General features: G+C 34.1%; 1 protein-coding gene across 1 annotated transcript in view; it reads left to right on the top strand.

The window, feature by feature from the left end:
* LOC128557148 (cadherin-related tumor suppressor-like) overlaps positions 1-25,830 on the top strand; it is an 88,831-nt gene that overhangs the window by 28,011 nt on the left and 34,990 nt on the right. Inside the window, exons 2-4 of the mRNA XM_053543988.1 lie at positions 3,226-3,421; positions 4,050-4,393; positions 11,291-11,492. Coding sequence (XP_053399963.1) covers positions 3,226-3,421; positions 4,050-4,393; positions 11,291-11,492 — 742 coding nt within the window. The remainder of the gene's footprint in view (positions 1-3,225; positions 3,422-4,049; positions 4,394-11,290; positions 11,493-25,830) is intronic.

Genomic DNA, 25,830 nt, shown 5'->3' with positions numbered 1-25,830 from the left:
AATTACAACAGTTATTGTTATAAATTTTTAGATAATAAATATCACAGGTTGTTCTGTTATTTTAAGGTAATGTCAAGTTTTCAAAATTGATTTAAGCACTCCGAATGTATTACCAAAAAAATCAGAATTTCCAATAGTTTACATTAATACAAAGCTACTGCAGCTTTTGGTCAAAGGTTTCTAGAAAACAGCTGTGGCACCAAGGTTAACAAAAGCTGTGGCCATTGTATTCAAGTTCAGTACGTTATATTATTAATAAAAAATGTTGCTTCTAAATGGGTAATCCTCAGAGACATGTAGAGTTTTCTAAATGTACCAGTGCACTAGGCTTTGACGAATATACAAGAATTAATTGACAGAATAAAGATTAATTTTGTATACTCATGACTGTACCAACTGCAAGAAATTCTTTAAATATTTCCTCTACATAACTATTTTTATTGTGTCATTGACTATGTATGGTTGATTTTTATTGATAGACAGATTTTTCTTTAGTCGTAAACTTTGTTGATGTCTTCAAGGCTTTAGATGCGGTAATTGTATGTTTATTATAGCAAGAATAAAGGGAGAGAAGATGGGTCAGTAAATAATAGATTGGTTCGAAATTATATAAAGTTTGGCACATGTTCATAGCTTTAAAAAATAATTTTTTTAAAGAAAATCTGTTGATCCTATTATCATTTTAAAAAATGCAAAAATAAATCGATTTTATATGTTCAGTCATTTGCATCGAGTAAATAGTTTAATTGTCTTGAATGGTCGTCGTATATCACGAATCTGACAGATGCAAGGATGCCTTTTTTTAATGAAGCATGGATATAATTATTTAATAGGTCTGTAAATGTGTTTTAAGTGCACAAATGGAAAATGAAAATCTTTTAATAGGTACTTTGACACATGTAGAAAATTGATTTCGGTCTGTTTAATAACAAAGCAGCTTCGTTCATCTGAGAACCATTCAGAGATCATACTGCATGCATTATTTATCAAAGATGTGTTTTTATTTGTTTTGATATCAAAGAGACAGAATTGAACAGAATGGGAATAAAGCTGTCTTTAAAGAGTGGTGTTATTTGTCATTGGACAGAAGGAAAAACGATTTGGATGTGCTTTTGGTCCATTGTTATAACAGTGTATAATTTTCTAGTACAGCATGCCTTTATGCCAGTCTTAAAGCATTCTGTGACTGCAGTCAGCAGGCTGATTAATAGAAATTAGCAAGGGTATTGTAGTCTTTAACTAAATAACCATTAACAGATGGTCCTAATTTCGTCCAAGGTTTTGACTACCAATGGGTATAACCGTAACTGACATCATAACCCATTGGACATGCTGAATACAGCCAATTAGGATACACTTGTGTGCTTAATTAGAAATAAATGCCCCATTCATTATGATTGGAGGTGTTACTGAGAAATAGTCCCTATCATAAATATGTGTCTCCTGAGAACTTTCAGATTCCTAAGCTTTCGATCATGTTTAGAAAATAACAATTTGTGCTGATGTTTTGTTTTAGCATTCTGGTCAATTTTTATGTCCCCTCAAAATGAGTGTGAGCAACAGCGGATATTAATTCTGTCTTGGTAGTATGTATACTAGCCCTTCAACTTAGCTCAATAGAGTGGGCACGAATCTACGGATCACGGGGCGTCAGTTTGACCCAAGTGCGAGATGTTTGTTCTCCCTGATGATTTGATCAAAGACGTTGTGTCTGAAGTCATTCCTCAGCCTCTGATTCTGGTGGAGAAGTTGACAGTTACTTGTGGAGAACAGGTTAGTACTGGTGCAGAATCCAGGAAGACTGGTTAGGTTAACTGACCACTGCTACATAACTGAAAAATGGTGCTGAACCCCAAACAAAGTATGTATACTTTAACCCATACCCTGCTAAATTTCTATAATGGACTCGTCTGTCTTTCAATTTGGACCGTACCATTAAGTGAAAGGGGTGCTTACCAAAAAGATACTGACTGAATGGCGACCAGTGCAGACCATGATCTTGGTCTGCACTGGTCGCAAACGCAGAATCACTTGATGCCAGCAGGCTAAGGGTTAATATATGCATAAATAAAGAGTTGTGTTTAAAAATGACTCAAACTGACACAGATCTTGTATCTTTTAAATTTTTGAAGTGCCATATCTCCTGGAGTTAAGGAAGCTGTGGAGGCATGGCTATTAAGACATTTCATGTAATGGAGGACTTTGGTCTGCACCATTTAGCAGCGACAGACTTCTGTTTCTTGGCTGGCTGTTCTTATTTAGCTTTTTTATTGAAATTGCAGAAAGTGTTGGATTTCCTCCGATAATTATGTATTTAAGATTAATATCAGTTCAATACGAAATTAATGGGAATGAAATCGAAGTTGAGTAACCTTGCACTCAATTTTTTTTCAATTTTTACGAATGTCAAAGGTATCAAATTGAAATAAAACGACTTGAAACAAATTTCATTTTCGCAACATTTTTTCAATTGATCTTCTGGTATATATATATATTGAATTTAGGTCAGGATTATATTGATTATAGGCAAGCTTAATGTGTTTGGATTATATTTATACTTTTGCAGTGACCCCGGTGTGATAGTCCATAAATTGATTTAATCGAGATTTAGGGAATAACAGTTTGTCAGCTGAAGTGATTGGAAACCTTTTAAGTCTCTTGTATGATATACAAATCTGTAATATCATATCAGATTTATTGACCGTTACGAAAATAGACATGAAAAATTATGGAAATAATAATGAAAAATTGTCTAAAGTCACCGACAGACCTAAAAATGATATGTAGAGAGATTAAGGTTCAATGAATGGCAGGTATTTTGATGAGGGAAAGGGTATTATTTTGTCATAAGGTATTTGATGACCATTGTCAAAAATGCCATAATCAAAACCACAGCCAAAAAGAAAAAGTTTACTGATTTAGTATTTGGTACAGAAGGTACATTCTATAGTACAAAAGTCCTAAAATGCAGAAATTAATTCATGTCTTATATTTACGAGAAATAAAAAGAATATTAAATTGGTATCTTGAAAACAGCTCAGTACAGTATAGATGCTTCGAAGTTCTCCATTTCAAATGTATTAGATGTTTGTTTCATCATTCAACTATGTGTTACTCAGGTACATTTTGTTGATGTTTCGCAGTTATGTAATATGAAGGATTCAGGATGAGATGTGATGATAATCTTCAGTAATCTTGACAAGACTATTTGATTGTTCTTTCCAGGCTCATGTAGAATTGCAAGATATAAATGACACACCGCCAAGATTTTCCCAGAACTACTACACAGTTGATGTTGATGAAAATGTACAGACCGACTTTATTGTGACCAGGGTAGCTGTTTACGATGACGATTCCCTTGGCGGTCTACAGTTGACATTAAATGTTGGCTCAGACATAAATCTAAAAATAAACCAAGACGGTAAGATTCTATGATAGTTCAGACAGTATGGCAGGATTCTGATAGTTCAGACAGTATGGCATCCTTGCAAATTGGCTCATACTAAGGTACCGCAGAAGAAGAAAATTTAGCGATTAATGGATTAGCAGACATTATTTTTTACTGGATTGTTAATTGTGAAAAATAAATCTTCCTCACTAAGACAAATGTAGGTATGATACAGCTGTTAAGAGGAACGCCTGCTCTTTATCAATAAGAGAATTTTTTTCTTTGGTGCTAGAAAGCAGCTTCTTATTGTAAATAGATTTTGTCCACGAAGAAAGAAAAACTCGACTCGAAGAAAGAAGAATGACAGTTGCAATATAGTGGAAATCCAAAGGCTTTTTTTTAGAGTTACATAATGTTTGCTTTTTCCGTTACAACGTCAGTATGATACTTCTGTAACCAGTAAATATTGATGCTTCTGTTCAAACAAAATTCAGCCTCACGATTTTGAGACTGGCAGCTGTGATATCCCAGTAATGTAAAATTTTCTCATCTTGTCATTGCATATCCTCATTATAAAATTAAAAAGTGTCATTACTTGAGTTTATAAACATGTTCTGTAAGAAGTTTGAAACATAATTTCATGTCATTTGCAATTTTACAGGAACCATTGTTACTACTGGTCCTCTGGACAGAGAGGTAACCCCACAGTACACCCTTAGAGTCACGGCAACTGACGGAATACAGTCGTCATCATGTATGGTGCGAATAAACTTGAGAGACGTCAATGACAATGCTCCGAAATTTACCAAGTCCTTCTACTCATTTGACATTTTTGAAGACACGTTAATTGATACGACAGTGGGCAGTATTAGGGCTTACGATCCAGATGCAGCCTCTAATGGTCAGGTGGCATACTCCCTGACTTCTGGGTGGGGCAACGATACATTTAGTCTGGATGCTGAGAAAGGGACTTTCACGCTGCTCAGATTGTTGGATTTTGAAGAGGTATATTACGTAGATTTGTACAAAACCTTATATTGGCTTTAGTTGAATTATCTATAGAGGTAAGGCAAAGCTGGAAAAAGAGTTGTGAAAATCAATCAGCTTTTACAATAGTACCTTGTGTTAAGAATGATTAAAATTTTCTAAACGAAAAATTCATCAATTCAGATGCTTTTCAGTATCTGTCGTGACAGTGCAAATTTTCTGCACAATTCTGAAATATGAAATCACTGTTTAAATAGCTAGTGAAGTTGAATATGTCGGAAAAGAATTTTCAGTTACTTTCAAAACATAAAAGTGTGAATTGATTTTTATTGATATTCAATTTGAGATTTCGCTTGATTTCTTAAACACCGTATAGATGCCATTAAGTGATAACATATAAAGTCTACTTCAAGGATTCGGTTAAATGAAAAATTAATGAACTAATACGTAGATGTATAGATACGTATAAACTTTTAAGAACTACTTTTCTAATGGGAGAAAATTTTGTTGATTAAGTTGTTTAAGCCACATCTTATTCTTAAAATAAGGCAAGATTTTATCATGTTTAGATCTTTTTGTCATATATTTGTATAGATTTAGTCTCGTAAATGGGAGATATTTCTCAGATTACCAGCAATTTTGCTTTTTCAATTTTGTAAAGCATTTTAGTTTGTTTGTAGAAAGGTTTTCGGAACTGAAATTGTAAATAACATTCTTTTTTTTTGAGGGAATTTTTTGTTAATCTATATTCTGATCTAGAGCACTTTGGACGACTGTGTTTCAAATGTTGAAAATATTTTGTATAACTTTTAGTACAAAGATTTTTATCGAGAATGTTTTGAAATTGTTTGAAAAAAGTGATTTTCTCGCCATAGTTCAGGTTATTTGATACAAAATGTAACATTTTTATAGTTTGTCATTTCTAATGAATACAGATTAAGATGTTGTAATAAATGAAATAAAGAAAAAATTGGTAATGTCGTGCTGCTACTTTTGGTTACATATTGCGCTTCAGTATGCACAGAGACATGAAAAACGATGATTTTGTTTTCTAGGCATGGGATTTTCAGTTGAAAGCTTGGACCCAATACTGTCCTTGCATCTGGTCCATTCAGAAGCTCGTAAAACAAAATCCAAGCTTATCCACGATATGCATTACGGTAGATATATATGCAGTTCACACAGTCTCTGCAGCTGAAATGGGTTACTACTTATCTTGTGCATTAACTTGATGTCTCTAAAATGAATAATGATATACTTACAGCACATCTGCAGTTCTTGATCTCACACTTCTGCAATTTGTGTTAATAGTTTCATCAAATTTTTAATGCAGCTGAGGTTTCCAAACTGTACAACTGGTATGGGTTATAAACATCCGGCATTTTTGTCTTAAAAATCATAATATTTTTCTGATTTGATTTCTAAGTGTGCAATTGGTATGGGATAATACATTCTGCAGGCATTAACTTCAATTTTCACATGGAAACACCAAGCTAGATTTTCTTCACACTTTTAAGATACCGACAACAAACTAGATATTTTGTTTAAAGCCCCATCTCTTATCAGTTAATAACTTGATTTATTAACCACGGGATATATCTGGACCAAAAGAGGTGCTAATAAGACATTTATATTTAGAAAAAATCCTTTTGTCAATGAATTTTGATCTTGCCTAAAAAAACAAATTTGAGTCTTATTCATCATATTATATTCAACCATTTTTAGCTCGACTATTCAAAGAATAGTCTAGCTATTCTACTCACCCTGGCGTCGGCGTTGGCGTCGGCGTCGGCGTCACACCTTGGTTAAGTTTTTGCATGCAAGTACATACAGCCATCAATTAAAGGCATATAGCTTTGAAACTTATTTTTTCTTTTTCTAGGTCAATTACCAACCTCTCTGGGTCAAGTCCCATAACTCTGACATGTATTTTGAGCAAATTATGCCCCCTTTTGGACTTAGAAAATTTTGGTTAAAGTTTTACATGCAAGTTACTATCTCCAAAACTAATGCAGATATGGATTTGAAACTTCACGTGTCTTCGGGGTTATAAAACTAGTTGATAGCAGCAAGTCCCATAACTCTGACCTTCATTTTGGCCAAATTATGCCCCATTTTGGACTTAGAAAATTTTGGTTAAAGTTTTACATGCAAGTTACTATCTCCAAAACTAATGCAGATATTGATTTGAAACTTCACATGTGTCTTCGGGGTTATAAAACAAGTTGATAGCAGCAAGTCCCATAACTCTGACCTTCATTTTGGCCAAATTATGCCCCCTTTTGGACTTAGAAAATTCTGGTTAAAGTTTTGCATGCAAGTACATACAGCTATTTCTAAAAGGCATATAGATTTGAAACTTATTTTTTCTTTTTCTAGATCAATTACCAACCTCACTGGGTCAAGTCCCATAACTCTGACATGTATTTTGAGCAAATTATGCCCCCTTTTAAACTTATTTTTTCTTTTTCTAGATCAATTACCAACCTCACTGGGTCAAGTCCCGTAACTCTGACATGTATTTTGAGCAAATTATGCCCCCTTTTAGACTTAGAAAATTTTGGTTAAAGTTATACATGCAAGTTACTATCTCCAAAACTAATGCAGATATTGATTTGAAACTTCACATGTGTCTTCGGGGTTATAAAACTAGTTGATAGCATCAAGTCCCATAACTCTGACTTTCATTTTTGCCAAATTATGCCCCCTTTTGGACTTAGCAAATTCTGGTTAAAGTTTTGCGTGCAAGTACATATAGCTATTACTAAAAGGCATATAGATTTGAAACTTATTTTTTCTTTTTCTAGATCAATTACTAACCTCACTGGATCAAGTCCCATAACTCTTACATGTATTTTGAGCAAATTATTCCACTTTTTGGACTTAGAAAATCCTGGTTAAAGTTTTGCGTGCAAGTACATACAGCAATTACTAAAAGGCATATAGATTTGAAACTTATTTTTTCTTTTTCTAGATCAATTACCAACCTCACTGGGTCAAGTCCCATAACTCTGGCATGTATTTTGGGCAAATTATGCCCCCTTTTGGACTTTGAAAATTCTGGTTAAAGTTTAACATGCGAGTTTCTATCTCCAAAACTAATGCAGATATTGAATTGAATCTTCACATGTGCCTTCGGGGTTATAAAACTAGTTGATAGCAGCAAGTCCCATAACTGATATGCATTTTGGTCAAATTATGCCCCCTTTTGAACTTAAAACTCTTTTGATATTTAACCTTTTTGGGTAATATTTTCCTGCTTCTGGGACAATATTTCGAATAGTCGAGCTTGGCTGTCTTACGGACAACTCTTGTTCTATAATAAATTATGTCTTATGATACATAATAAGTTAATATTTAAAAAAACATGACTGTATTGACCAAAATATTCTGTTCACACTTTTGCGGGCCAACTTGACAACAAGGGTATTTGAAGTGATTTATTTTATTTTCGCACTGACAAGAATACCCCACATAACAAAGCAGAGATAGATTTATTGTGCCTTTTTATTCATATTTAGCCGATAAAATCTTAGAGGGGACCAAAATATTTGCCAGTAGCCGGTAAAAAAAACGTTCGTTTTTTAAATTTGTATATATTTTTAGTGATACTTCTGCTCAAGTTTATATAATTGAAGAGTCTACATATTAATTTTTAATGATTAATTGAAAAAAGTTACAGGTATTGATATATACTTCCAATGAACTTTGAACTTATGTAGACTGAAGGAGATTTCGTGTACTTGTGTCCTATTTACAAAAAGAAAAGCGGCTGATTTGGTTCAGTGTCGGTGTACTAGCAGGTCTGTTCTGTGGCAGTTGTTTTTTTGCACTGGTAGATTGTTTTACGAACTTCCTTGTGTACTGTTTTTACTTTTTTGTGTACTATTTTTCCTTTATTCGCCATAATCATTCTATTGTTTAATAAGTTTGTTAGTTTTTAAGTCCTAAATAATGTACTTTGTATCTCAGTTGTTAGTTTTAAATGATTGGAAGGGTTAGAATGAAACTGCACAACTGTTAAGCAGGATGAGACATGTCATGCTAGGGTCTGTACTTCCAAAGTCAAGGTCATAGGGAAGGAATCTGATAACCCGTGAGCAAGGGCACTTGACTTCCACAGGCATTTGTCACTTACCAGTGTGACAGGACAATCTCGGTCTACTTTAAAATGCTATATGAATATTATCGTATTTTTTTGACATTTTTTTTTTTAAATTGGACTTTTGAAGAGCATTAGTACCTAATGAATTAAATTTTTTAAAGAAGAAAAGAAACCCTACCGTATGGGCGTGAACAATTTATTTGGATATACATATAACAAGTGGCATGGCATTGTCCGATATTAACTGCATAGTGTCGTTGCCCGACAAAATTTTGCTATTCATCATCTCATAAAGAGGAGTCGGACTTGAAATAAAAATAATTTTTATTTCATGCTTGATATGACAGTCTATTTTTAATGTGAACAAAGACTTGGAGGTGTGAAAAATAGCTTTGAAGTGAGCCAGAAATGCGTTAAAAAACTTGAATCTGGAAAAGTTTCAACAAAATGTGACAGAAATGCAATAAGGAAACACATCTTGTGGAAAACAACCTTGCTGAAAATTAACATGCAGGTCCTCGCCATATTGTGGGTCTTGACGGAAGTATGAAATAGTCCCAAATTTTTTGCAACATTCGTTAACAGTTTTTGCCAAAAATGTTTTGTGCATTTTTTCTTCTAAAAAGGCTGCAGAAAGAGGCAAATAATATGTTAGGTAAACAAAGGAAATTGAAGGGTTTACAAAAAGTAGGTAATACAGGGGGAAAAAAGTGATTATGTGCTTAAAACATTTTTATGCAATCATTATTAAGTAGATTTTTAACAGTTTGAGAACAAAAAAGTATGTAAAAATAATGGCATTTTAAGTACTTAGGTATTTTAATGCTATTGTATTGTAAAAGAATTGCCACCCCTGACCCCAAGTGCTATTTATCAAACAAGTAGGATACTTCATGTGTCTGTCAGGGCTTAAAACTCCCCCGTCGTGAAAAGAAAAAGACCGGCTTAAACGTGTCCGTGTCAGATGTTTATGTCACTTGCATTTTGTGCCGTCTTTGTTCCGAAGACGAGATTATAATTATATTTAAGAAGCTATGTAAACTGTCTTGTCATATTAGTGTACATTCGGTCATAAGTAATGTTCGACCTTGTCAAAATAAACAGTCTGCATGAAAAATGCTCGATAAAAAAATTACATTATTACAGTTAAGGCAATTAAAACTGTGACAAAAATAAAGAAATTGATGTTTACATAATTAACGCAAGATATTTTTTAATCCGTTGTTAAGCAAGTTGGTCAATAAATCTGAATACAATGAGGAAAATCGAAAGACCAAAAATAGTTCCGATAATGCCGTACAAGTCACGATGTCCTATTATTTTAAACATTCCAATGTTTCGTATCTTATCACAAAAGAGACTAAGGTTTTAGTTTAATGTGTTCTGTTTGATTTTATCTCTTGTTGCACAAATAAATAATTTCTTTCTTGTTGCACGAAATGCGGTTGAAGTGCAGTAACTGTATTTCAGTAGATTGTGTGTAAAATGGCTTAATTGCAAGAATATCAGTAATTACATATTATTATGGTGCATGAGAATCGAATATCTGATGACATGTAACTGATAACAGTACTTTCGCGGTCGGGGTGAATTTTGGTCCGATGGTTTGAAAATTTTAAGTAGTGTTTCAGGTGACGTAAATTGATCTATTTGCGGTACGACTGTTTTAAAATGTAGGGTTAGGAATGTAAAGGGCATGATACATAAGGAGTGCCATCTCAAAATTTCACCTGTCATGTTTTTGCATTAAGTAAATGAACAACCTGATTGATAATCTTTAAACATAAGTAGTGCAACCTTTTTATTTACATACCCTTTACACATCAGAGCATATTTGAGTGTATGCATAAAATGATACTGAACTTTTTAAAATTATGTTCAGAAGCTCTTGTTTCTAGTCTTAAATTTGAATAGATGCTTTCATTTTGCACTGCTGGTGATTTACCTTTGTTGTTATGTTAATTAACCCTTAGCCTGCTGGCGGCGATTGGTTTTGCCTTTGCAACCAGTGCAGACCAAGATCAGCCTGCACATCCGTGCAGGCTGATCATGGTCTGCACTGTTCGCTATTCAGTTAGTAAATTTTCAGTGAACACCCCTTCGAATACTAAATGGTATTGCCCAAACTAATGATGGAACAGTCCATTTTAGAAATTTAGCAGGCTAAGGGTTAAATGTCCAAGAAATATAACATGCAGTACAGTACACAGAAACATGGCCTACTGGAGCATCAATTTCTTGAGCACACTGGGCTGATTCAAGCAATTGATTTAGTCTGTGGCCAGTTTCCTTATATATTCTATGTTTGGATCTTTTGAAACCCTTGGTAACTCGATCATTTCAGTCATACCCTTGGGACTTGGAGCAGTCAACAGTTTTACTGTATATAAACAAGAAATAATATTATGATCTATACAAAATCAGTATAAGGGACAATTGTCTACAGAGTAATGTCATTTTATTTCAAAATTTTAGAAGTCCTTTCTTTTGTAAATAAAAAAGTAAACCCAGAGTGATTCAGCAAGTTCTATGCAATATTTAACATAAAATACAGGTGCAGTCAGTAAATATTATCAAAGAAACTTTTGTTAGTCATGGAGTAAAATCTGATGTTACATATGAGAAATTTGGCTGTTATTGATACTCATCAAATATTGTCTCAAAAAGCGTTGACTATACATTTTCATCAGTTTTGAAAATTGTGATAATTTGCTGTTAATTTGGAGGCCACTCCCTTTAAATGAATGACAGTTTCTTTCTGTCGATGCATCTATATAAAGTGTTAAATGTTACATATTTTATCTTCACAGAACCAGTTGTACACAGTGCAGGTGAATGCCTATGACTTCGGCAATCCGGCTAAGACCAGCTCCGTGCTTGTTTACTTCAATGTCAAGGACACAAATGACAACACACCGGTGTTTGAGCAGGGAATATACGACGTGGCCATCTCGGAGAATGTCACCGTGGAAACGAGTGTGGTCCAGGTTCAAGCCCCAGATGTTGATACAGGTAACTTAAGTAAGAACTTCTGTACAGGACAGGATTTGTCCACAGCCCTCCAGCATTGCCCAAATTTCAAACCAACAACCAAGTTATCTGATTGGTCTTTTCAAAGTGAGGCTTCGAAATTACCCAATCAAATATCTTAGTTTGAAGTCTGAAAACTTGGAAATGTTGACAAATCGTAAAATTTCCCCAACACTGAGCTAGGTAGCTGACAGAAAAGCAAATGATTTTGCAGCCAAGGTGAAAATTGTAAACCAGATATTGTTCTTACTTGTTTGGATTTTAAAATAGTTATTGTGCTGCAACTATATTATGAATATATCTGTGTGGGAAAAGTTATTTTATTTTCCTGTATTACAGTTTTTCATTCTTATATTACTGACTAATGCAATAGGAAGTTTGTTTTTTCAGTTTGAAATTTTTTATTTATCTTACTAAAAAAAAGTAAAATTTGTTTTACGCCTGTTGACTACGCTTGAAGCTATTTTCTTTATTTACGTCCTAAAGCAAAGGTGTGGAGGTTATAAAATTTTTAGAAAGCATTCAAATGAAAGTCATATGGTCGTAAATCTCTGTCACACAAACGCTTTATTGTGTCATAAAAGTTGTTCCATGCAACAGTGAGGCATGTTCGTAATCATTGCGCAGGTAGTTGAACAAAATTTACGAGTTTTATTGAAATGGTTTTGTTTTGATATGGAAAACTTGTCTATGTCATTGTGTCCATAAATATTACATAAAATAAAGTGTGAAATGGTTATAGAAGAATGTTATCTTAAGTTGAAGTCATAAAGAATGAACCAAGTATTATGATACGTCTTTAGATAATAATAGTTGGAGTACCTACGTGAAACTTAAAGGTCCATTACTAAGGGAAAGTGAGTTGGCAATTTTTTTCATAGCCAGTGCATAGACCTGCAAGACACTAAATAATGAAGATTGGCAGGTCAAAATTTACAGAAGGTCTTTGGAACTCAAAGAAATGTATGTGTATTATGTTGAAATTTCAATGAATCGACAGAATGACCCCCCAGGTCTTTTTAACTTTCTTCGTACTTCATAGAAAAATAATTGTACATATACTGCGATTTATTTCGAATTTCTACATACCAACTTTCATTTTCCAATAAAATGAAATAGTTTCTGTGCTTTTTAAAAGAAATTAAAATGTTCACTTTCCTTAGTATTGGACCTTTAAGGCGATGTACACATTATTGCTTTATTGCTGGTGAATATTGTGATGAAGTTAAGGTTTAGATCGACCTGGCAAGATTTAGGACAAGGATGTCACACTTTTCATGTGTTGAAGACCATAATGTCACAGTTTTGATGAAGACAAAAGTGCCACACTTCATTTAACAGGGACAGTATTCAAACTGGGCACTAAGGTATCACACAGCTTCTAACTAAGAAATGTCACACTTCACTTCTTCATTGCTGACACACAGCAGGACTACTGCCACACTGGACAGTGTCACACTTCTTCAATGATTCATCAATGTCACATTTCACTAAAATGACAAAGCAAAATATTTACTGTTGTCATAAACTCAAAATCTACTTTTGCTGCTACTATTGTCAGTTTGAAAATTAATATGTTTAATGTGTTGAAATGTGATACACAATATAATAAACTTCAATAAGAATAGATGATGGAAGCTACAGATTGGGAGAAAACATGATCTTTATGTTAATCAGTACATAATTTCATGTTAAATTGTTGTAAAAGGCCATTTTGATGCAATTATGGGGGATAGCTTGTATTGTTAGAACATTGAAAAAATTTTTTTTTACAAGTGCTAGATTTATTACTGAACAAAAACTACTTTAGATTTATAGAAGGATATAATTTCATATTTTAGGTTTTTTCTTGCGGTCAATTTCATGAATCGTTGAGTAAAACAGGCATGACATTTGGGTGACAAAATAAAGATGATTTGGAGAAAAACTGACTATATATTAATTTTCGTATTTACATTTTATACTTAAATAAAATTGAAAAGAGTTACTAGGGGCCCTGCAGTTGAATGGAGTGAGGTCAGAGACGTTGCCCCTCGATGCAGTGGGTTTCGAAACCATGTTTGGGGGTGTAGAATTCTTTAATGTTGGGAAGCCATCCAGCTTGCTTATAGAAGTTGGTGATTTGACCCAGGTACTCATTTATACCTAAAGTAATGCCCAAAGAATTTAAAGCATGTTTTTCCTCCACCATTAAAAGAAGGAAAGTCACCATATGACTTGACCTTTAGCCTGCTGGCAGCAATTGATTCAGCCTTTGCGACCAGTGCAGACCAAGATCAGCCTGCTGGTGGCAATTGATTCAGCCTTTGCGACCAGTGCAGACCAAGATCAGCCTGCTGGTGGCAATTGATTCAGCCTTTGCGACCAGTGCAGACCAAGATCAGCCTGCTGGCGGCAATTGATTCAGCCTTTGCGACCAGTGCAGACCAAGATCAGCCTGCTGGCGGCAATTGATTCAGCCTTTGCGACCAAGATCAGCCTGCTTGCGGCAATTGATTCAGCCTTTGTGACCAGTGCAGACCAAGATCAGCCTGCTGGCGGCAATTGATTCAGCCTTTGCGACCAGTGCAGACCAAGATCAGCCTGCTGGCGGCAATTGATTCAGCCTTTGCGACCAGTGCAGACCAAGATCAGCCTGCTGGCGGCAATTGATTCAGCCTTTGCGACCAGTGCAGACCAAGATCAGCCTGCACGTCCGTGCAGTCTGATCATGGTCTGCACTGTTCGCTATTCAGTCATAAATTTTCAGTGAAAATCCCTTTGAATAATAAGTGGTACTGCTTAAAATTGAATGATGGACCAGTGCGTTATAGAAATTTAGCAGGGTAAATGTTAAATTGTGTTAATGTGTTAAACCAAACTAAACAAATTTAAATGAGTTATATATAGCCTTTGTTTATTTTCTTCTTATTAAACATGCCTTTTCTTTGTTAGTTTCTTTTATTAACTTTGTATCATCATTGTCTCCAAATTGTGCCACAGAATGCGTGACAGCAGGAAGAGAGAAAAAATGGTGCATGAAAATAGAACACTCACAGTGTATAATGCAGCAATTGTGCAGAAAACAGTAATTTCCGACTTTAATTTGAAATTTCATACAAAAGAAATGTAATATTTATGAAGTCATCAGAATAGGTTGATACATTGAGCTGAATTTCATATGTCATATTATCTCATAATAATGTTAATGTGTGTTAATGAATGTGTCAGGTTGTAACAACTTTAATGAATAGAACCGTTAAATTCCTATAAAATTCCTTTATTTAGGAATTTAAAGTTTGCCTAGATTTATGCATTCTTTTGTTTATTTATGTAATGATGAAACCCCCACATTGTATGATAATGTCATGGAAGATATAACTTATTATACGCCCGAAGGGGTGTATCATGTTATGACGCCGGTGTCCGTCTGTCTGTCTGCTCATGCATTGAGCACCTTGGGTGGTAATTTGCAGGTATGTCCGTCCGTTAGCAAATTCGCGCAGGCTCTGTAACTCTTGAATTGCTGGAAGAATTTTAAAGAAACTTGGCACAAATGTTCACCACATAGAGATGACGTGCAGAGCGCATGTTTAAGGTGGCTCCCTTGAAGTTCAAGGTCACACTTAGGGGTCAGAGGTCATACCTTTGGGCATATATTGCTCTGCATTGCGGTGCTCTTGTTTAAATAAGTATCTACAGCACTTATGTTTAATGTGTTACTTTATATAGTTACTAGAAATCCAGAAACAGCAAGGGTCCATACTTAATAAACTTCAATTTGAAGACCAGTCTAAAAAACCTACCATTTGATTGGTTGTTTCTGAGCACAGTCTTGAAATTGACCAATGGCAGGTTGGTATTCAGTGACTGGTCTCCAAACTTGTTTTATAATGTAGGACCCAGACTGCAGAATAGGATATAACAAGATTACAATGGAATTATTGTTATGTTAACAAATTATGATAGAAATTATGTTGTTTGTGCCAGATATTTGCTGCCAGACTATGAGAAATGAGAAATATATAATCACACTGTTCAATTGTTGTACAATATTACAAGAGCTAGCTTGAGATTCTGAACAAGAAGCAGTGTTTTTTTTTTTTCTGAAGTGTTTTTATTTTTCTCAAGATTTTTCCACATATGTTTTTACTCAGAATTTCCTTACAGAACTATTCAAACATTCCATGTGGCTGTCAGATTTAAAGATTATGTGAGCGTTGCTCAATAAATGTCAAAACTGCGTATTGAAACTTTTTTAGTTATGAAATTTAAATGAAGTTTATTTTTAAACTGCCTGTTAGATGCATTTTTACATTTTGAGAGAACATGTAAAACATATAAAGTATTACAGGGCAATTTTATTGTTGTTATAAATTACAAATAAAATCATAAAAATTATTTTATTTTCGGAAATGCAACAAAAATCTTTCCTCGTTATTTACAAGAGAATAGTTGTTTTTGCATTTACCTATTGTAAAATGTACCTGAATTGTCATTTGAAAGGAAGCATTATTTATTATTTTCTTCCTAAAAACACAGTTTTAAATGTGAAGTAATTTCGAATCGCACAAAAGATTGACAAATTTTAAAGGTACGCAGATGAGCACGCCTCAGGGTCGGAAGAAGATAGATGATTATGTATGGGACGATTGCATGATGACACGGAGAGCAAGACTAATCACAGTCGTTACTGTATTTAAATTAATCATTGGGGGGAGGAATGTTTTATACATACCAAACGTTAGACGATATTTGCATAAACGTTTTTTTTTTCCGGAACGACTACACTGCAAAATGTCAGACTGCCATACTTTTTGTAGTTAATCAAATCAGTATTGAGACAGAAATTAAAGTTTTGTTTTTTTTATTCTAAGTGATACACAAAACTTTTGTTTACATACATGCAGAATATGAATATTTGAGTACTAATCATGGTTTCATTTAAATATGATGAAGATGCTGTTGTTTAAATGAGAGTATATGTCATGACAGTGTTTAAAAATAGAAAATTGAAACTTGATTGAAAATTGTTTCTGACAGATATGTGCTGATTTACAGTACAATTTAAAATTCACAAGATTAAATATTTACCCTAAAGGTATGCATCGGTTATCATTTGTTAACAGGCACTGACTCCCGGAAACAGTTTGAAAAACGCAAAGTTTCATGCATATATGATGAAACACAATTGAGGATGGGTGAAAACTAATTTAACATGAATAATTTGATATGTAACAGATCGTTATTACTCTTGGATAAAAATACAAGATGGTTTATTTCATGTGATATTTGACATAGAGTTTCTTGAGTTTAAATTAGAAAAACGATATAATTGCAGTCTCTTGTATTATTATTCATTAAAATGGGAAATTGAATACATTGAATTTTGTGTATAGTCATTCATTGCTTCCCGACATTTTACAAGTTTTCTTTCTGAATGTGCTAGTTATAATTTGAATGAATTAATGAACGATGATATACGTAAAATGCCTTTTGTATAATTTGTTAAAATAGACTATTTTGGGAATGCAAGTTATATGACAACCGTAGTAATTTAAGTGAGATGAAAGACTTCGGTAATGTTGGATCTTACATAAATAAGAGAATAAAAGAAGTCAGACTTCAGTTACAGTCCAAAAACTTAGAAAATATCGCATAATTATCGGTATTGTTGGTTCATATCTAAATTTATTTTTCAACAGTCCCCCACCAGTTGACCATGTGGGTGACGTCTGCAGGAAAATGTAATATATAGTGTCATTTTACTGGTCTTGGAGGACAGTGAAAGTTACAAAATGCTCCCAGTTCCAGAAACTTCCCAGGGTCTTTAATTGCAAGGTGTTATGCAACCTACAGTGATTAAATACCCTCTGATAGTCACTTAAATCCAAAAGACTATTTATAATCTTATATGGAAGAGAAGATTATCAAACTTGCAACTCCTGGTTTCATAGTCTGCCATCTTTGACCTACTATACCAACCACCTTATTTAATGACTGAAACAAAATAACACCTTGAAATCAACCAGTGTTTTACCCATCACAATAAACGTAAACTATAAAATACTGTTTTGCAAGGTACAGAAAATGTAAAACAGTAAATTGAAGATTATAATGTAATGATATTTCCGTCGCCTGCTGAGATACTTCGCTAACATTGTTCCGAAGTTTTCCATATTTCCATATGTCTGACAGCCGTTCCAAGCTCTCCGCTGTGAAACGTAAATATTTTTACACACATTTTTGAAGAGCTTTTTTTATATGTGTATATTCTACTTTATATTCAGAGTTAGGTAATTGCTTAGATATTTGCTTGTGAAATCTGTACAACAATTTCTGCGAAAATAATTAGAAGGCGAAAATATATTAAGCTAGAATTTGTTTTTTATTACAAGGCAGTAATATTATGTGCCAGTATCAATTATGAATGATTTATCATTTGAGAGCATTAATCAGAGTGCAGAAAAAAAGAATTCTAAAATTTAATATTTGCAGAAAATTTGATAAGCAGCAAAACGCGCAAATGCAAGTTACAGCTAATTTCATGTTTCAGATGTTTATTGTTTTGTTCATGAATTGCTTAGAACTAGTTACGGGTAAGTGTCGTATTACTAATTATTATACGCATGGTTTTACGTAAGAATTATACATCTGCTGTAAAAATTCATAGCGGAAATGAACAGGGCGGGCAAGAAATACTGAAATTTGATTGATCACTTTTGAATTAAATTTCATAAAAATCTTGAAAAAAGTGACATTTTTTGGCAGAAACTGACATCTTCAATAATCACCATATTTTCAAACCCAGCATTTTTGTCGTATGTGATGCGAAAAGGCAATTATGTATTTAACATGTTAAAAATGGGAACAAGAAAACTGCATTAAATGATGACATTTTTTCCCAAATGAATTGATGTTTTTTCCGCAAATGACATGATTAGTAAACATGAAAATATAAATACCAGCAATTATTTTGATGAAATAAACAGTTGAAATATTGTTAACGTTGGGACATTTTTGTATTTTAGTCTATAAGCAGGAGCATAATTGGATGAGTGGTTGACGTCACTGAACGAGTATCACTTGGCCTTGGTTCAAGCCCGACAGTTTGGGTGTAGGATTTTTTATTTGAAAAGAACAAACCATCCAGTTTGCTAAAGGTCATTATGATTTTGCTCAGGTGCCCATCAGGGATGTAATGTGAAAGCAGTGGCTCATTAACTGAAGAGACAAAATTTAATGTTGAAAGAATTTCTATGTGATTCACCATTTTAGAATGTTATAATTTCTTATTTTATGTATCCATGAAACAAATTCTAGGCATTCTTTTAAGTATATTAATTTTTAATTGTGTTCAAAGATATATTTCAAACAAATATTTACAAATCTACAGTAAATGAAATCCAGGCCCTTATGTAATCTATTAAACATTTTTTTGTGTGTTATACCAGATTTTATTATCATTTCGGTATTGGTAAACATTTTGAAAAGCGATCGACGACGTCTGTTTGTCTGCGCAAGATTCATTTCACTTCTTTCAAATCTTGTTCAGCAGATCATATTCAATTAAAATGTAATAAAATATGGATAGAAATACATCTTATTAATCTAATATAATCTTCAATGGTCGTAAAAAAATGCTCGCAAAAATGAAATTCACCAGTTTTAATAGGCTAAGCACTCCACTGAGAATTGAAATTCACAAATTTTCTCTCCGTTAAGTGTGTTCTTTTTGCATTTTTTCACACACGGAGACACTGCTATTGCTTTTTGAGAAGGTACAAAAGAGAAGTGAAATAAACATTTATGGCAATATATTCTATAGCCTAAATTCAAGTGCTTTCTTCTCGAGAGCCGATAAGCGTTAAAATTTAAAAGCATGCAATTGATTTTCATTGCATTTTATCGTCCAAGAATGTCCATACATGTATTGCCATATTTAATCTGGTGCAGTTGCAGAATTGATTAAGCATTATTTAAAGAGTTTGACATAATTTACATAATTCAGAGGCGTCATTTTTGCCAGAAACTTATTTCAGACTAAAAATGTTATGTTGTTGACTGCATGACGTAAAAAGGGCAGACCTGATTATTAAAGGGACAGTGCAGTTCATGAAATCATTCTCGGCACAATGTTTTAGTTTTACTTGTTATTTTTATACTATTTGAAACACAACATGAAAGACTGTATTATGACTATTAAGTATTAGTTTTTTATATCACTTAATTTTTGTCAGAGCTTTCATTTAAATGCGTTTCTTTTCATTTTTTAAGAAAGAAAAACTTGTTGTCTGGCTGAGTACAGGAGTCGATCGGTATATGAATAATGCAGTGGCACTTGCAGTGCATGTCATGTCATTAACTTTGATGAAAATTGATTTCTCCCATCATTTGACAGAAAGTATCTTCACAAAGCTGCCGAAATAGTTTTGAACTTGTTAATTGGAAATTAATTTTGCAGGGTTTGACATTGACAGATGAGGCAAGGATCTGGAATGTTTGGTGACCTATGTCTTGTTGAAAGCTTGGTAAACAAGAAACATGATAAACTGACGGGGATAAACCCGACGGGTGTCTGTAAGCCTTCCTTACTTTGTCAGAGGTCATATCGCAATCATTAGGAGATGAAAAAATGAAGATATATTTACCGCCACAACCCTGTGGCTGATCTTCATTTGGTGTATAAACATTTTGTTTACATTTGAACTGCTTTTGGCAGATAATTACTTTAGTTTGCAATATTCTCCTTGTATAGCTGATTAGTTGCCGAGTTTAGGTTGAAAGCGTTGATGGCTCATGCAAGCACCTGGGATTGTTTTGAGTGTGAACATGTCTCTCCTCCACCCGGAAGTTGTGTTTCTTATATTTTCTGAGTTTGGATTGCTGGAAACCTGGAAAACTTAAGCATTCTGTCATCCCCTTGTGACCAAGCGATCAGTATTTTACTGCAGCTCTTTATTAGAAAGTTAGACAACAGTCTTACACATGGAACCTGAAAGAGCTCACCAGTACTTCATCCTCTCTACTCTAGAAATTATTTATTCTGCAAAAGATCATTTTTTCAGTTCTGTTTATTTAGTAATATAGACTGTGCAACTTGATGCAGATTTTGTCATATAATGTTGTTGCAGATGTAACTTTCATGTAAACCAGTCTGGAAAAATAATTATTCCAAGATTACTGACTGCTCCCACCAGATATCTTTGACTGCATACAAGATTAGTCCTGGGAGAAACCATTTGCAGTTTATCAGATTTTTGACATGTTCTGACAGCTTATTAGACAAATTTGTTGATATGGAAATGTTATGTACACAGACTGTCTCAAAAAATTAATTGGAAACAGGGTTTACTGTGAGATTCCACGTTAATGGCCAAAATCCTAAAAATCAGAAACAGTTGATCAAACTGGATGACATAATTATTGTATTAATAATATTAAATTTCTTAAATTGATACAATCCATTTTGACCATTACTTAAGACTCACTGTTTATAATTATGGAAAAAATTGCTTGTATTATAAATAGCGGATCTTGGAAAAATTAAAGATACATACTTCATGTAACTTTGTCTATGACATGCAAATTTGCAAGAATGATGTGAGAATTGTATTTCAGTTTTTGTATGATGTATAATTACTCAAACACCTAGATTGGAAGTAATATCACAAACACTGAGAAGAAATGAAAAACAAACAAGCAATTTTTACTTACCAATGATAGCAAGAAATGGGAAATATAATAAGGATTACTGTGAGGCATAATCATGTTGATATGAGCCGTGCCATGGGAAAACCAACATAGTGGCTTTGCGACCAGCATGGATCCAGACCAGCCTGCGCATCCGCGCAGTCTGGTCAGGATCCATGCTGTTCGCTAACAGTTTCTCTAATTGCAATAGGCTTTGAAAGCGAACAGCATGGATCCTGACCAGACTGCGCGGATGCGCAGGCTGGTCTGGATCCATGCTGGTCGCAAACCCACTATGTTGGTTTTGTCATGGCACGGCTCAATTATGACAAGAAAACTGGCAACAGACTGAACTCTGAGATAGCATTTCATGGCAGAAATAATTGAATTGTTTTCGGAAACTGTTACTTTCTGATTTGTATTTAAATTTTTGCAGGAGCATTGCCTTCAGCATGAATATTAAAAGCTGTAATGTTCTTGTTTGATAAAGCATTTCGGCTGTATCTGCCTGTCTTTTTTATCAAGAACGGTTTTGCAGGGAAAACAGACTCATTGTAAAGGCATCAGAGAGAGGCTTTATATATTTTGGAATGTGTGAGAAAAACTAACATTTTCTTTTGATAGTTTGACAGCAGATCAACAGATAAATTATGTTTTCCCAGAAGAATAATCCACTGATTTAAGGAGGCTCACAGGAAATGCATTATCTTAAACACTTTTCAATGTCTAATTAATTAGTGGGCTTATAAGCATAGATGGTTTACTGTTGTGAACAATTTACAAGTCTTGTTGTTAAAGTGATTCTTGAAAATTGCAGGATTTTCTTATAAAGTTTTCCTAAACAAATATGTATGCTCAGCTTTCTCAAGGACATCCACCAGCTGGGTAGCTTGGTTTTTGTTGGGTTGAACATTGCACCAGCACAATTGTAGGTCATGCTTTGATGGTGGAGGAAGACCCCAGGTGCTCCACCATACATTATTTCATCATGGGCAGGCACCTGGGTGGAACCACCGATGGTCTCTGCCAGAGATTTGAGCTCTCAACCATTCAGGAGAATGCAACAGTTTAACTGTATAATGCTACCACTCTTATACCACCACTCTCACCATTGACTACAGTAGATTCCAACTATCTTGACAGTATAGCTCTTGACAGTAGCAGTGTTGAAGAAGCTATAGATTCAGATAGCCTGGTGACCTGGAATATGATAAAGAACATAGAACCATGTGTTTATTAACCTGTAATCTTCCTGTTGACCTAGGGTATGATAGAGAGTGTAAAACAATGTGTTTATTTACCAGTAATCTCCCTATCTCTACTGCCTGTCAAATAATAATTGTTTTTCATGATACTTGGATAGCTGTTGCCTGAATTGTGTGCTACTGATGGAATAGAATTATAAGAAGTAAAACTTGCATTAATTGTAAATAGGAAAGTATGTATGGTAATGAAAGATTGATCAGTGGGTCATCTAAATGAAGGAGGGGTTTGGTGAGGATGGTAGGTAGGGGAGTGATGGTTAAGGAATAGCTGCTGAACTCATGAAGTCATAGGTTGGAGTTCCACTGGGGTAACAATTGCACCATCTGCTTTTCTGGGAAGTGGACTTACAGAAGATTCAAATGAGCTTATGTGCAGTTTATAAAGGACTGAAAGGGTTAAACACATGCTGCTGGAATTTGTTCAGTTGGGGAAAAATCATATAATACCGTGTTCACACTAGCAGATCGGTTTTATTTTTATCAGGCACTAATTGGCTATAATTGGTATTTGACATTTAAAACTCATCAAAATATAATCTCGTTTGCGTCCACACTAGGCAAAGAAATGTGGTTTAAATATATACATGCAATGTTGGGAGTTAACAAATATTTTGCAATAAGCAAATAAGGTAACAAAGAAGGCTAACAGAAACAATAAGGAGTCATCAATGTTTAAACTTCTGTGTTCATCTAAGAATTTCTGTTCATTCCATCTATAGTCCAGTTTGAGCATCAGCATGACTCCATATCGCAATTTAATGTTTTTATTTCATCAACACTCCAATTACTTTTGCCAGCCACAGCATCAGTTGTTTGATACAAAAGAGAAACACGTGGTATTCTTCCGCCAAAAGGTAAGATATGTGGTTTGGGATTGTAAAACCAGTTATAACTCACATTTGCGTTCACACTTGTAAAATAATGTAGTATTACTTTTTAATATGGAATTAAAACCACCTAATGCAACATTACAGAAACCACTTGACCTTTACATAATTCACGGTTTAAACCACATATAGTGTGGACGCAAACGAGTTTAAAAAATAAACCAAAGTTAATATAGGATTAAAAACGTAGTCTGAACACGGTATAAGATAGAGATAAAAACATGGCTTGCAAATTCTAGTAGTTTTTTTCTCATGGACATAAAAAATGTGGCACTTACATAGGTACAAAGATACTGATGCAATTTGGCTTTCTCAATAATTATGTATGATGTTTTTTATAACTTTCATAATCTTTTAATTTAAATATTTGAGAATGCAAAATGCATGTCATGTTGTGAACAAATGTGTTTCGGAAGATCAACATGCAGTGAATGGAGAGATTGTACCCTCAGGGAAGCTGGGTGGAGGACGCGGCTTGACAGATTATGCAGTCGTCACAGTATGCAGTCAAGTTTTAAAATAACTTTGGCAAAGATTTCACAAAGACAAGACATTTACACCCTCCATTCTAACAAATTGTTTTATCGTATAATGTAAACATTAATCTTTGATGTCTGCCGTGACATCATCAAGCACCCACCAGTTAAAATACCAGTTACATTAGTCAATTAGATTTATTATGTAATATTCAAAGTATATTAGGCCATACAAAGTTTATTTAATGTTTATAGTGTCAGTCCGGCTTGTATGCAATTTCGAGAAAAAGAAATAAGTTTGCATGGTCTTTAAGCCAGAATTTCATGAGTTTGGTGACACACAATTCTCAATAACTTTTGTAGAGTCTTCATGTTTGCTAGGGCAGTTTTAGTCAAATCACCTTCATTCAAACGCGTGGCTGGTTTAAAGAACCCTGGTTAAGACTTCTGGGCCGTTAAAGACTTACCTTGACTGGAGTAGATATGCATATTAAAGTGAAGATATCAAAAAGTTCAGTGTTTTCTTCTGAAAATCATCTTACAAAACTTGGCATTTTCTCTACATCTGAAAACAGTGGTTCCTCGTTCTTACAGACAGTTTTGAAGTGTTTGCAGCAGAAACTCTTGTGAAAATGAGGGTTTGCCTTTTCAATGTTAAATCTTTCACAGGAAACAGCTGTGCAACAGTAATTACTTAATGACTTAAATTTTATTGACTATTGAAAGATATAATAGCTTTTTTAAGAGCATTTCTTGGATATGTAGGAAGTTCAGTTTTGCTGAATCAGAGATTCTGTACTTGTGCGATTTCTTTGAAAGTACTGTAATGGTTTCTAATCGCCCATTTAGCTAAATCTGCGCCAACCAGTAGGGGACTACTGGTGAAGGGGTCGTAACAATCAAGAGGTTGTGAGTTTAATCTTTGATCAAGGTAAATGATCATAGGTATCGATTTGATAGAAGACTGATCGAGTACTTGTCATTCATCCTCCACCTTTTATTAACGTTAGAAAGTTGTCAGTTTCATGTGGAAACAACTTGATACTGTTTGCATCACTGAAATAGCAGAGTTTGTCGCACTTACAGGTAAAGGGTTGTGTAGGAATTAATTCTTTATTTTAATATTGAACAGATCTATAAACAACTTAGACACTATTTTGGTGTACACGTTCCAAATGTACTTGTAAAGTCTAAATTGTTAGTCTAAAACATGTTGAAAGTAACATGATTTAATTAAATAAATGATTCTTGGGAAATTTTAGCAGACACAGCTACATTTTGTGGAACGAGAGTCAAATTGTTCCAAGTGTTTCTGTATCAGTATGCACTTAGACCACTCAGATACTCTGACCCCTCCATTTGCACACACACATGAAATCTCAACCTGTCATAGAATTACCAGTTCAATAACAAAACAACACAGAAAAGTGGTCCATCTTCCACTAATACATATTGTATCAAAAGAGTGGGCAGTGAGAGTTGATGTTATTCTAAGAAAGCAGATCTGTTTTGATTTCAGATTGGCAAGTTATAGTACTAGTCTATCTTGTACAACAACATTTTCCCATTTAGCATGTTTGATAAGCCTTTGGCGGGTTCTCTGTACTAGTTAATCTCTATAGAATTATTTAGACTAGGAAAGATAATTTGGGGGATTTGATATGTAAACTATCCCCGGTATTATTAGGCAACCTGGAGCTCAGAAAGCTGTAAATCTCATACTTTCTTGTATAGTATATGCAGCCAGATATAAACGTTTGTCTACATAGATTATAACAATCAATCATAGACTCAGTGATGAAAGTAGATAATCCATACCTATTTATCTTGGCAATGTATTTTTCATATGAGTATATTTTTAAGCCCTCTACTATTTCTTTATTTTGATATTTATAGCAGCTTCTTAGAAATAGGTGTACCTTTATGATATCTTTAAAACAATGATTTATGGGGATTTATGGGTTTATGGGATATGATCAAGTTAGAAGAGTAACAAGACAGCTTCCAGTCTCCTTGAGAA

The sequence above is a fragment of the Mercenaria mercenaria genome, chromosome 5 (genome assembly GCF_021730395.1).
Source record: "Mercenaria mercenaria strain notata chromosome 5, MADL_Memer_1, whole genome shotgun sequence".
Lineage (NCBI taxonomy): Eukaryota > Metazoa > Mollusca > Bivalvia > Venerida > Veneridae > Mercenaria > Mercenaria mercenaria.
This window is presented reverse-complemented; position numbering and strand designations above follow the sequence as displayed.